The sequence below is a fragment of the Pelophylax lessonae genome, assembly GCF_965119305.1.
Source record: "Pelophylax lessonae genome assembly, chromosome: 8".
NCBI lineage: Eukaryota > Metazoa > Chordata > Amphibia > Anura > Ranidae > Pelophylax > Pelophylax lessonae.
Window position 1 is genome coordinate 232,216,734 of NC_138775.1, and position 14,585 is coordinate 232,231,318.

Consider the following 14,585-nt stretch of genomic DNA (forward strand, 5'->3'; position numbering starts at 1 on the left):
AGATCTAATGGCGATTGCTAAGGTTTTAATAGCTATTGCAAAAATTAGAGGAGACAAAGTACAGCCCTGTCTGGTCCATTTTTTGATGTCAAAAGAGTTAGAATAATGACCCATCAAAAGGGACAAAAGGGACCTGTGCTTTCAGAACAGAGTAAAGAGACAGAATGAGTTCCAAGAATTTAGAGCCAAAACCCTATCTTCCTGGTATTTCTTCTCTTCAGTCTTCACAAAAGAATCGGGGGGCTACACTAACCCAGCTTGTAATGATAAATTAAATAATACACCTCAGGAAGTACCCCCGTGGCTAACAGAAGATAGACTCAGAACTAAACTAGAGAAACGTAACATAAATAAATCACCGGGACTGGATAACTTGCACCCGAGGGTTCTTAAAGAGCTCAGCCAGGTGATTGCCAGACCATTATTCTTGATCTTTAAGGATAGTCTACTGACAGGTATGGTGCCAGCTGATTGGAAAAAAGCCAACGTGATACCAATATTTAAAAAAGGGCCGAGATATATCCCGGGTAACTATAGACCGGTTAGCCTAACATCAGTACAGTAGTCTGCAAGATTTTGGAGGGGATGTTAAGGGACCACATACAAGACTTTAGTAATGAAAACGGTATTATTAGTAGTAATCACTCAGCATGGATTCATGAAAAATCTTTCTTGCCAAACCAATCTATTAACCTTCTACGATGAAGTGAGCTGCCACCTAGATAAAGGTAAGCCTGTGGATGTGGTGTATCTAGACTTTGCAAAGGCCTTTGACACCGTTCCCCACAAACGCTTACTGTACAAACTAAGGAAGGTAGGTATGGACCATAGCGTGAGTACCTGGATAGAGATCTGGCTCCAGGGGAGAGTCCAGAGGGTGGTGATTAATGGGGAGTACCCGGATTGGGTGGGTGTCGAAAGTGGAGTCCCCCAAGGATCTGTCCTGGGGCTAATCCTGTTTAATTTATTCATAAATGATCTAGAGGAGGGGATATCGAGTACAATCTCAGTATTTGCGGATGTTACTAAACTAAGCATGCCAATATCTTCTATGCAGGATGTGGAAACCTTACAAGCGAATCTGAACATAATAATGGGGTGGGCAACTACATGGCAGATGAGGTTTAATGTTGAAAAATGTAAAGTAATGCACTTGGGCATCAGAAACATGAAAGCAAGCTACTCACTGGGGGGGGGAGGGGGGAACCTCTGGGTGAGTCTAGGACCTGGGGGTACTGGTAGACAACAGACTTGACAGTGGCAATGCCAGGCCGCTGTAAGCAAAGCCAACAGAATACTAGCATGTATAAAAAAGGGGATTCACTCCAGAAATAAAGAGATTAGTCTACCACTCTACAAGACTCTGGTCTGGCCACATCTGGATTATGCTGTCCAGTTCTGGGAACCTGTCCTCAGGAAGGATGTGCTGGAACTGCAGAGAGTCCAGAGAAGAACAATAAAAATAATTAGGGGAATGGAGGACATCGGCTATGAGGAAAGACTACAAGCACTGAACTTATTCTCTCTGGAGAAGAGACGATCAAGGGGGGATATGATATCAATGTACAAATACTGTACTGGCGACCCTAGCATAAGGAACAAACTTTTCAGAGAAAGGGAATACAATAAGACACGTGGCCACTCACTAAACCTAGAGGAAAAAACGGTTTAACCTTAAAGTACGTAAGGGGTTCTTCACTGTCAGAGCAGTAAGGATGTCGAATTCGCTTCCACAAGCAGTCATATCAGCAGGGAACATCGATAGTTTCAAAAACTATTAGATGGGCACCTTAAAGACCACAACATACATGGATATACAATGTATGGTTAACAGCAAACACAAGCACATCATAGGTTGAACTGGATGGACTGATGTCTTTTTTCAACCTCACAAACTATGTAACTATGTAGGGCCAAGAGACTAAATCAAAGGCGTTTTGGAGGTCAGTGGACAAAAGAAAGCCTTCCTGTGGGCACCCCTATCCCAATGAGAGTGTAGCAATGAAATTATATCTATAGCTCACCTAACTTGGTCTGGGCCCTTCCTCCCATGGACAAAACCCACCTGGTTCTTGTGAATATATTTAGCTATAAAGCTCGACAGTCTTGATGCAAGAATTTTCATCATAAGTTTGAGGTTGATATTAATAAGTGATATCGGACAATAGTTACTAACATCACTTACATCTTTCCCAAGTCTGGAAAAAACAGAGATATATGCTTAAATCACTGTCCAGGGGGTTTCCATTTCAAAGGGAGTTAAAAAATCGAGCCATATAGGGGGACAAGGAAGGGCCAAATTTCTTATAATAGGCGACCGAAAAACCGCCAGGCCCAGGCGCTGAGCCTGGTATGAGAGATTTAATATCTCCTCTGGTGTGAAAGGTTTATCGAGGAGTTCCCTATGGGTTTGTGTGATTTTGGGTAGGGGGAAATCCCTAAGGAAAGTTTCCAATTTATGTGGGGCAAGAGAAAATTGTGAGTCATACAAATTAGAATAGAAAGTCTGAAAGGTTTCCTTGTTACGGATAGGGTTTTGGGTTAAGCTCCCTGATGAAGCGTGAATTTTGGGGGAAGGATAAGGTTCATGGTCAAGGGCATAGTTTGTTTGCCAATTTGGAAGCTATCTTGTCCTTCTGTGAGTAGAATTTAGCACCAGTCCATCTAATGTGCTTTTCTGCTGCTGTAGTCAGAGCTAGATTTAATTCACCTTGGCGGAGTCTAGCTGAGCCAGTGTGGAAGGGGTAGGGTTACCTTTGTGACATTTGCTCAGACTCAATTCCTCCTTCAGTTTCTGGATTTCGGCTCTGCGTTCACGTTTCATGAATGAGTTTCCCTCTAAGCACTGTTTTGTGGGCTGCCCAAAGTGTTGTTGGTGAAACTATGTTATTATCATTGTCTGCAAAGTATTCCTTAAGGGCTTTTTCTAGGATTGTCCATAGTATAGGGTCACTCAGGAGGGCCTCACTGAGATGCCATTTAAATGGGACTTCATCCCGTAAAGAGTGTTAGAGGGAAAGTGTCAGCATGGAGTGGTCTGATAGGGGTGTGTCTCGAATTTCGGATGTTATGGCTAAGGGAATAGAGGAAGATCTAATGAAAATATGGTCTATCCTGGCACACGTGTGATGTGGGGCCGAGAAGTGCGTGTAGTCCCTGACATGGGGGTTTATTTCCCTCAAGATATTTATCATGCCAAGGGAGTGAAGAACCTTTGCTATTTTTAGGCTTTGTCTGGGGGGGGCGGGGCGTTTTTGATTTTGTGATCTCCTTACTTGATCTATCCAAAGAGAGATCAAATGTTATATTGGAGTCGCCTCCAAAAATGATGGTGCCCTGTAAAATGGACATCAGTGTTCGTGTCATGGTTTTGAAAAATCCCGCTTGGCCATTATTTGGGGCGTAATAGCAAACAAATTTATAGATCTTTCCATCAATGGTACCCACCGCCAACAGGTAACGACCTTCCGGGTCCCTGAGTATTCTGGAAGGGGAGAAATGTAAACGTTTGGAAAAGCAAATTGCTACTCCACATGTCTTGTTTACGGCATTAGCTAGGTAAAATTGGGGGAAGCTCTGGTGAAGGAAAGAGGGGTTGTAAGAGATTGGGGAATGAGTTTCCTGTAGGAGAATAACATTTGTCTTAAGGGTATGATATAATTGAAACAATTTCTGCCATTTTACCGGGGAATTAAGACCCTGTACATTGTGGGATATAATCTGCATGATCATGATGGAAGGTTTAGAATTAGCCATGGACCAGAGGTTTGGACAACTCGAAATAGAAAAAATCTCACCCAGTGAAGACAGGTCACCCTGCCAAACAGTGCATCCACAGCCTTTCCAATGTCTCAACCCTGCGAATCGATGTGGGAGGGGTTCCAGGCAGAAAATAGGAAAGAGAGAGGTTAGAGAAAGAAAAAGAAAAGAGGTAGAGACGGGGAAGCAAAAGAATACAAGACAACAATTAGAGAAACAATGAAACCAAAAATCCAGTAACCCACACAGTTGAGGAGGGGTCCAGCCACTTCCCACCAAAAAAACCTGAGAATCGTGATATCCCCAAAAAGCGGGGAACATCAATCTGCGACTGAGAGAAACATACACGCATCAGTGGCAGATGAAGGTGCATTGTATCCACTTCAGTCCACCCGCCTAGAGATATAATAAATAACTTCAAATAAATAGAGCACTGTTCCTTAAAACATGGTGGGAATAGGGCCTGAACAATTGTCGCCAAGCTGCTCCTTAACCCCTGTCAAGCAATCAGACAGCAAAGGTTTCTTTGTTACCCACCTGGAGCATCAAAGGGGCAACTGCACAGGGCCAATCATAATATTCCGTAGAGCAATGTATCCAGTGAGTATAGTGGGTCTCAGGTTTCGCCCCACCAAAGGGGAGAACCCTAGAAGCCACCTTGGATGACATCTTAGCTGTACCTTAACAAATATGCCCAAGTATAACTAAGGGAAGGTATATGAAAAACCTTGAAAACTTTAAGACAAAGTAGAGTTTGAACTCAAACATTGGGGAATAGAAATTCCAGGCCCCTCTTCACACCCACCCCCCCTCCCCTCCGTTGGAGGAGTTCCCCAGGAAACAAAGAGGGAAATTCATGCTAAAAGCTAGCACGAATCATGGGGAGAGGAAAACCATCTGAAAGATCAATCTCAAAGTGCAAAACAGGATCCAGTTGTCCCTAATCTAAATTACTTCCTCAGGGAGGTTTAGAGTCCCTTGACCTCTTCGGTTGTTGTTTCTGCCAAACTGAAGTAAGTGGACTAGGAAGAGAAGGCTTTTTGGCAGATGAGGGACCCCTGGCAGTGGAAGGAGGAGGGATCTCTTGGATAATCAGCCCCAGGTGTAGGAGTCGGCATTCACCTTCAGAAAATGAAGGTGGGCCTTTTTCCGATACATGAAGTTTTAGGAAAGGACCATCTGTACGTTATGTACTTTTGAGACAGAACTTGAAGGAGGAGTTTCAGAGAGCGATGCCTTTATACGGTAAAGGAGTAGAGGTCCGCAAAGACCTGGACCCGATGTCCCTGAATAGTGAGCCTATCTGAATTCCTGGACAATTTCATCACCTCTTCCTTGACAGAGTAAAAGTGGGGTTTAACTATAACTTAAACCCATCCAGATGTAGACTATCAGATCACATTGGCTGCAAGGCTCTAAGTACTCAGTCCAATTCCAAATGGTGTTCTGGGATGTCTGGGATTAGGTCCTTGACGAAGGAACGAATTGCATGGTTAACTTCTTTCACTGATTCAGGGAGTCCTCTGACTCTGAAGTTGTATACTCTTGAACGGTTTTCAAGGTCATCTATTTTGGACAATGTAGTTTCCAACTAATCCTGAATCTCCTGTATTCTGTAGTAAAAGTAAAAAGTAAAAGTGTTTTGGTTAATTCTGGCTACAGATTGATCAGCCTTCCTTTCTATGACTTCCATCTGTGATCCCAAATGCTGCAGTTCAGCATGGGTGGAGGAGGTGATCTATGCAGCTGTTTGGGCCAGACCCCTGGACAGCATTGTGGAAAAAGCGGCTATCATGGAAGGGAAATAAGTAGGGGTGATATGGGGATTGTGGACCTCTTCTCACATGCATGTGGGGTGGCCAGAAAGTCGGGGATGTCAGGATAAGGTCTTCAAATGTCCTCTCAATCAGTGATTCAGTAGATGCTGGGGAAGGAGCAGCATGGGGCTGATTACTCACTGTGACATGTACTATAGGAGGTATTGCAGGGTTCGAGGCATCTTGGTGAGCTATGGATTCCTCTGTATCACAGTCTGTGCCTTGTGGCCGCCATCTTGGATAGACTGGCCTAAGCTGACTGGATAGGTTCCTCCTAGCAGAGCCTCCGGACATCAGATTATTCCCTGGGTGTTCCCAGGTTGATCGCTGGTGGAGCGATCTAAAGGCTGTTACGGGGTTCAGAAGACTGGAGCGGTGCGGCGCTCCAAGGCTAAGCAGCCATCTTGGAGTCCTCCGCGCATGCGCTTTGGAATTTGGAATTTTAGTGTGCACAAACACAATATAATACTCATTTTTGGGTAACATATAAAAGATAATGTTGCGCCAAGTAAATGGATACCAAGCATGTCAAGATCTTAAATTTTGCACACCCGTGAAATGGCAACAAAATATGATACCAAAAAATCTCTATAGGTGACGCTTTACAAGTCTTTATAGGCTACCAATTTAGAGTTAAACGTGAGCTCTGGTGCTAGAATCATTGCTCTCACTCGGACGTTTGCATTGATATGTCATGTGTGGTGCAATCACTATTTACATATTCGTTCAGGACTTACGTGCGCATGAGCATGAGGAGATGGAGCCACTTTAAAATGTAAAAAGAAGTTTAAACAAAAGCCTTTGCAATAGTTGGGGCAATGAAAGGTCCTCTTTATGGAGAGATATGAGTGTATTAGACCATTGATTGCTCCCCTGCCCTCCAAAGCAGCCGATCAAACCGGAAGAGTTGAAATTCTCCACTCTTGCTTGAGGCGTATTCATTAAATCATATTTTGTGGGTAAAAGGACTGTGGCATTAGGGATGATCGAACGGTTCGGGTCGACCATCGGTTCGACCCGAACATTGGGTGTTCGAAATTTCGGCCGAATTCCGAACTTTTTGCTGCAAAAGTTTGGAATTCGGCAACCAGAACCGGCCAAAATGCAATGGGACAGGAACTGGGCTTTAAAAGCCTGTGATTGGACCAGAACCATCAGTAAAAGCCAATTGAGGGGGCAGGAGGATGCTAGGAATGTGATTGGAGTGACTAGGGGGTCCAGAGGCCAATCAGTAGTGAATACGCCCCCCAGTATATAACATAGCCCCGCCAAATCTCTAGCATTGTAATACAGGGATGTGGAAGAGAGTGGAATCAGTTCTGTTACTCCTGCTTCAAAAGTGTCATTTAGCAATTATTAGTGTGAGGAAAGGGATATCTAGTGTAGTTAGGGTACTATTTTCCACTATAGTTAGATTTAATAATATAGTTTCTGTAGGGAAAGTGTTAAGTGTCAGGGTGACTGTAGTGTAGTGTAGGGTTAACTGACTCTGACTGCTATGGCAGGGTGACCAAACCCTTCCATAGGATAGTGGCTTCGCTACTTTCACACCCGGTCGTTTTGTTGCAGGCATTTATTGGGCTTTTTTATGGACGTCTTTGGAGGCAAGAATGACATCTGAACTTCTGTGTAGGGGTATATATACACACACACATGTATGTATATATACACATACACATATATAGGTGTGAAAGTAGCAGAACCCTATGCCTGCACTAATGAAATAATTTGCAGGCATAGGGCTACGCTCCTATCACACCTATATGTGTGTATGTGTATAAATACATATATGTACATATATGTGTGTATATATATACCCCTATACAGAAGTTCAGATGGGCATTTATTTTTCAATAATTTTTTCAATAATTGGCTTTCTATCAAAAATGACAATTTTTAAGAACTTTTTTTACTATGGTCTCCTAAAGGTAATTGACCATGCCGGTTACACAGTTAACATGTGAATAAACATTTTGAGTCTTTTGAAAGGTAGGAAGATTAAAAGGGACCTGCAATATACAATATGTTGTCAATGTAGGTTATCCCAATATACAACTGAGAATTCATTATGTAGAGAAAAATGGTCTCAAAACTGATGAAACCTAAATAGCATGGGAGGGACATTTTATTAGACATTAGCTGGTGGACAAATTAAACTTCACTAGCAAAGAAAAAAACATTTGGCTTTGTAGTTTAGGGGTCTTTTATTTTGCCACCTTTTGGGCAATGAAAATACATTTTTATAAATTGTGAAAGAAAAGGCACACTTTACAAAACAAGCTCATTGACACCCTCCCCCTGTAGCCATATTATTTACTGTATATAGGTTTAATATCACAGAGGCCAGAGGGAGGATGTTAGTGGACTTTTAATAAAAGAGCACTTATCCTTTAAAACTATATTAACTGTGTTACTGGGATAGACAAAGTTTAATAGGAAGACTTAAATTCCTACCTTTACTTGATAAATTGCTGCTCCAGGTTTGCAGGCCCATACTACCTAAACCTCGATATTTCATTTTATAATCCCTGCAGGAGGGAAAATTAAAGTTCAAGTTTTCCTACAGTAGAGAATACATGACCAGGACAAGAGTAAGCCTGGGGCAGCATTTTCTCCTGCTAAGATAAGTATTTCAGCCAATCAGTTACTTTGTAACTGCCCCCGACAGACTGGTAACATCACAGTGATGTAATAACCAACTACAATACCTAGTAGTAGTTCCTCCAAGAACCTTCTTTAGCTTTAACGGTTTTCAGGAACATACCATAGCATATACAGTATGTCCACATGGGTATCAATCAATAGAGCTAAGGAATGCAACTTGGATGAATAGCAAAATATCTCCAACATGTAACATGACAACAGGGGCCATTTACTAACTATATGTAGTCTATCACTATTTCTTTACCTAAGATTTACACAACTTTTACCAAAGAATCTTATCTTGGGTGAGAATATTGATAAGTAGACCCATATATGTGAGTTTCTTTTTGACAGCTCACCTGTTCATTCACTTCCTGGAATAGCCACTAAAAGTGAACCTCTACCTTGCAGGGCAGAGTACTGCAGCCCTCCCCAGCTGCACATACTCACCTTCTTTTCTCACTCTCACTGCTCAGTTTGACCCCCCAGGAGCAACAAGAAGCCTGGCATAAGCGGCAGATTACCACCTCTCTTCCCATCCCCACGTGACAGTGCTAGGTGCTTCAGCATGCAATCACCAAGCACCAACCAATAATGTCAGGTGGGAGTCATGAGCTACTCTTCACTCCCAATGGTCAAATGAAGTGACGGGGTAGGAAGGTGAGTATATAAAGCAGGGAGACCACAAGTTAAGTGAGCAAGTTGATTTGTCCTGCATGGGAAAATTATAGATTCATTTTAAAGGGATTGTAAAGTCTCAAAGTTTTTCACCTTAATGAATTCTTTGCATTAAGATGAAAAACCTTCTTTGCTGCAGTGCCCCCAAGACCCCCCCCCCCTTTTTCTTACCTGAGCCCATTCGTTCAAGCGCCGTGCACGAGCCCATCAGCTCCAGATGCTGGCTCTTATCTCATTGGACAGACAGATAGAGCCATTGGCTCTCGCTGCTGTCAATCAAATCCAGTGACACAAGAGCGGGGCCGAGTCCCACTGTCTGTGTCAATGGGCGCAGCAGCAGGACTCGGACGCGCGCCTGCATGGGTGCCCCCAGAAAAAAAGGCTTTCCATGGGGGCACCCGATAAAGAGGAGGAACCAGGAGCGCCGCCAGGGCACCCCAGAGGAAGAGAATATGGACTACTCTGTGCAAAACCCTTGCACAGAGCAGGTAAGTATAACATGTTTATAACTTGTATTACTTTCTTACCACTCACCAACAATGTCAGCATCCAGTCTGGAAATTTGTGTTACCTGATGCCCATGAAAACAGACAATGCATGTAAATCCATGTTTCTTTTAAATGCCAGACAATGGAATCACCGCTAAATAGAGGATATTTTTTTTTGCAAACACAATGGTTACATACTTAAACCCTTAGCCACATGGAGTACTGTGCAATGTGACAAAAGGAGCAACCGATGGTACATACTCTACTTTGCAAAAGCATTGCTTTAATTGTTACTCTGTATTAAATTAGAACAGAAAAATGCAATTTTAGAGATTCTAAACATAAGTGATAACATTGATTTTTTTTTTTTGTTATTTTTTGGACAAAAAAAAAAGCGTCAGTTGCTATTCAGATCCAGAAAACAAGTAGCAAACATGCCTGAAAAAATTAGAGCTGGCAATTACATAGTTAGTCAGGTTGAAAAAAGACACAAGTCCATCTGGCTCAAACAATAAAAAACAAAAAACAGTAAAGAAAACACAATCATACAATCCCACATAAACAATACTATACCTGTAGTTGATCCAGCGGAAGGCAAAAAAACCCCAGCAAAGCATGATCCAATTTGCTACAGCAGGGGAAAAAACTCCTTCCTGATCCCCCGAGAGGCAATCGGATATTCCCTGGATCAACTTTACCTATAAATATTAGTACCCATTTATACTATGTATACCTAGGAAAGAATTCAGGCCTTTTTAAAGCAATCTCATGAGCTAGCCAGAACCACCTCTGGAGGGAGTCTATTCCACATTTTCACAGCTTTTACAGTGAAGAAACCTTTCCGTATTTGGAAACAAAATCTCTTTTCCTCTAGACGTTAAGGGTGCCCCCTTGTTTTCTGTGTCGACCTTACAGTGAATAACTCAACACCCATCATTATACGGCCCCTTATGTATTTATTTAACCACTTTTGGACCGGAAGATTTTCCCCCTTAATGACCAGGCCATATTTTGCAATTCAGCACTTTTACTTTAATGGACAATTGCGCGGTCATGCGGTCAAATAAAATTGATGTGCTTTTTTTCCCACAAATAGAGCTTTCTTTTGGTGGTAATTGATCACCTGTGCGATTTTTATTTTTTGCGCTATAAACAACAAGCCACAATTCTGAAAAATATATATATATATATATATATATATATATATATATATATATATATATATATATATTTTTTTTTCACTTTCTGCCATATAACATTCTCAAAAAAAAATGTAAAAATCAAAATTTCTTAACATTTTAGGCCAATTTGTGTTCTGCTACATGTTTTTGGTAAAAAAAAAAAAAATTGTAAAAAGCGTATTTTGATTGGTTTGCACAAAAGTTATCACGTCTACTAACTAGGGGAAAGATTTATGTCATTTTATTGTTTTTTTTTTTTATTAGTAATGGTGACGATCTGCGATTTTCAGCGGGACTGCGACATTGCAGCGGACAGACCGGACCCCTAACTGACATTTTTGACACTTTTGGGGGGACCAGTGACATTACTACAGTAATCAGTGCTAAAAATATGTACTGTTACTGTAATAATGACACTGGCAGGGAAGGGGTTAACACTGTGGGTGATCAAGGGGTTAAATGTGAGCCTAGGGGAGTAATTCTAACTGTGGGGGTGCATGGCTTGTGAAATGATCATAGAGACATGTGTTCCTATATAGAAGGATCACAGGAGCTCTGTGATCATTCCAGCCGACCCTCCTCTCTCAGCGGGGAGCGATTGCGGGTGTCAGGCGGCAATCAGAGCTGCCTGACCCGCGCATCAGAGTCCCCACTGCCGAGTGGGGGCAGGAGCACGCCGCTGGCGGTGCGCGCTCGCCCCCTTAGCTGCTGGCGCGCGACCGACATAAACATACGTCGTTATGCGCAGGAAGGCCACAATGCTGCAGTAAAAAGGTGGAGGGCGGGCGGACGGGAACCGGTTAACAATTAACTTTTTAAACATTTTTATTGATATCAGTGGACTCTAATGTTACTTCCCTCTTCAGAAGTGCCTTCTGGCTTAAAGCGGTTGTAAAGTTTTGTTACCTTACTGCATTATATTTTACATTTTTCATTATACATTATATGCAGTAAGGTTAAAAGAAACATTATGCATGCAGCTTACCTCTCAGACCCCCCCTCCTAAATACATACCTAAGCCCTATCTTGATACAGCAATGTGCACGAGAGCCCCTTGGCTCTCTAGTTCTTAATTGGCTCAGATACAGCAGCAGGAGCCATTGGCTCCCACTGCTGCCACTAAGAGCCAGTGACAAGATTGAGGGGGGCAGGACTGAGCCCTGCTCTGTGGGACAGGGCTCTGAAGCGAGCATAAATGACTGCCCCCAAAGCAAGTGGCAGCAGTGGACCCGATAAGAGGAAGATCAGGGCTGCTCTGTGCAAAATCCATGTAGCGTGGCCCGAGCAGCGCTGGCTGAGGCGACACATTATCTTAGCACCGGTTTGGTGAATGGGGTCCTAGCTCCTTCATTCCTACTGCTTCCACAGATAAGTATAAGGAATATTCCAAAGTGGCTGTAGAATTTTGAATGAATATACCTCCCATGTTAACTTATATTTTGAATTCATATTAACCAAATGGTATTGGCATATTAGACACAATTTAGCAAATTACACCTATGAAGTTTACCACGCCTATAAAAAAGAAAAAACAATTTCATGTTTTTAAGAATTCTTACTTGTTATGACTGCTGGATCATTTTGACCTCCCTCTGGCTTCACCCACAGTTCTACAGTGAAAGTTTCTTGAGGTATTTTCTGCTCAGCTTCTGGATTTAGAACCAGCTGGCTGTGTGCACCATGAAAGTAAAGGGCCCCATTAGTGGGATTCTTCTGATGCAGTGCAAAAGGTACTGAGGAATTTGAAAAAAATCTTTGTGAGTTGATCAACTCAGATTCTCTGGAGTATCTTCTATTTTCCTTTTGTGAATCATAATGTTCATTTACTGCTCTAGGACTCCTTCTGAGAGAATTTTTGTTGAATATTTTTGAGACGTGTCTAGGGTGTTTGTAATTGTATGTTTTATTCCAGTCATTTTTGTTCTGTAATTTAACTTTTATCTGCCTGTTATTATCACTGGGTTTTTCTTTCTTTCGTTTTTCTACACTGCATCCATGTGATCCATGTTTCACGCATTCCAAGTCTTCTATGTACCGTTGCTCTTGTGAAGGGTAGACTTCTTGAGGTGGATGATAGAAACCCACTACAGTTCTTTTATTTGGACTGAGCCTACATGGCTCTTTTGTTGAAAGTAACCTCAAATGTTCAGCTTTTAGTACTAATTCTTGTTTGTGCTGAAGAATATAATCTTCTTTATAGGGTCTTCCCCAACAAGATAAGAGGAACAGAGACAAAAACGGTATCTCCAAGCATTGCATCTTGGCTCACAATTCCCAGTTTCCTGATGCAATAACTGAGCAATGTTGAAGGCAGGTGCAGAAAACTGGTCTCAACCGAAAAACAAATCAAAACTTATTCTTATAGAATATCAATGGTCTGTCTAATAAGTTTGCATATATTTTCATGGCATGAATACATTTGTTTATGTCTTCCATATTGTAGAGAAGAGTCTGGTTCTCGTCTTTTCTTGGTTTTTTTTTTATTATTATTATAGAGATGGAGACTAGATTGTATTGGTACTGTGCAAAGTCTGTCATGCATTTAGTGGCACATCTCCTCTCTATTTTCTACATTTTCATATTTTTCTTTTGCACTAGCTGCTTGATCTGTAAGCGTAGTGCAGGAGCTATAGGATAGAGATTCGTGTTTGTTGTAGATGGGATGTTACAGCCCCCAGTGGATTCCTAACATATGTTCCCTAGCCAGATGTTAAACTGACACACATGCAACATATGTCTAACACATGTTTTCTAAGACAACATTTCTACTCTGCAAACTTCTAATGCAGATGCAGATACATTCTATAGATTTATTTTGCCTGATTGCTACCTTTCCATTTCCTAAAACTGGTTCTTGTGGCCAGTGTGTAGTGACTAGAAAGTGTAATGCTATTTCAGATGGGGTGAATCAATATTAGGAGCTTAGGATTTAGTCAGGTGAAGAAAAGAAGTAGTTAGAAGTCCTTATACAGGGATACAAACTGGATCACTAGATGAAAGATGGAAATTATTACATTAAAAATAGTATAATTTAAAATAAAACAGGGCTGTGAATGAAATTGCTTATAAATGTAAAAATTATTAAAATTATTCAAAGTGTGGAACTAAGTATTGTATTGTTGACTGCATAGTGAATGTTGAAGATATATATATGATCTTTTTAGATATATATTTGTTTCGTTCTTGCCACTTATGAAAGTTGGAAAACACCAGGAGAGAATAGGATGGTTTGGAGGCATTTCAGACTTGACATTGTCTCCTGCTAGTCCAACGCTGAATATTCTCAGTTAATTATTTTGTTTTTTTAGTTCCTATAAAAAAAGAACAAGAAAAAAAAAATGATAAGATATATAAAACAAATATAGAATAGGGTAAAAGCTACATATAAAAATGTTTACATTTTCAGCATGAACATGTCTTTTTTGATAGACAAAAATACTTATGGACATTGCAGACAGCAGTAGTGACACACATAGTACAAAAAGTCAAAAATACACGCAGTTCCCAATTTACTAACATTCGACTTACATACGACTCATACTTACAAACGGAGGGAGACAACAGGAGATAAGAGGAAATCTACCCCTTGGAAGGAAAATTCACTCCTGTAAGAGTCTCCACTAAAGCTTCATCACCAATGAGGTGGCAGCAAGACCATGAATGGTGCATATCAAGACCATATAAGATCCCTTATCCTTCGCTACATACCCGAGCGCAGGAGAATTTTTTGTTTGGGCTTTATCAACAATCCCTGTTTCCACAACAGGGACAGAAAGTGAGGTGAAATCTTTCGAACAGGGGAACAGAAGCAAAACAAACTTTACAGGGGTATTAACCCTTCCCTATGCTATCCAAAAAACATAAAAATATATTTTTTTACAGCTTCCAACTTAGACACAAACTCAACTTAAGAACAAACTGACAGAACCAATCTTGTTTGTAACTCAGGGACTGCCTGTAGTCAGACATGCTCTCTTAACTGACTTAAAAGCACAATTTTATTGAAAATACTTTTTGGT

The 14,585-nt window shown here is 41.3% G+C and overlaps 1 protein-coding gene across 1 annotated transcript in view; it reads right to left on the reverse strand.

Annotated features, from left to right (window-relative positions):
- The window catches only part of PAPPA2 (pappalysin 2), a 293,674-nt gene extending 280,302 nt beyond the window's left edge, over nucleotides 1–13,372 (reverse strand). Inside the window, exon 1 of the mRNA XM_082266022.1 lies at nucleotides 12,126–13,372. Coding sequence (XP_082122148.1) covers nucleotides 12,126–12,825 — 700 coding nt within the window. The 5' untranslated portion in view covers nucleotides 12,826–13,372. The remainder of the gene's footprint in view (nucleotides 1–12,125) is intronic.
- Between the last annotated feature and the right edge of the window lie 1,213 nt (nucleotides 13,373–14,585).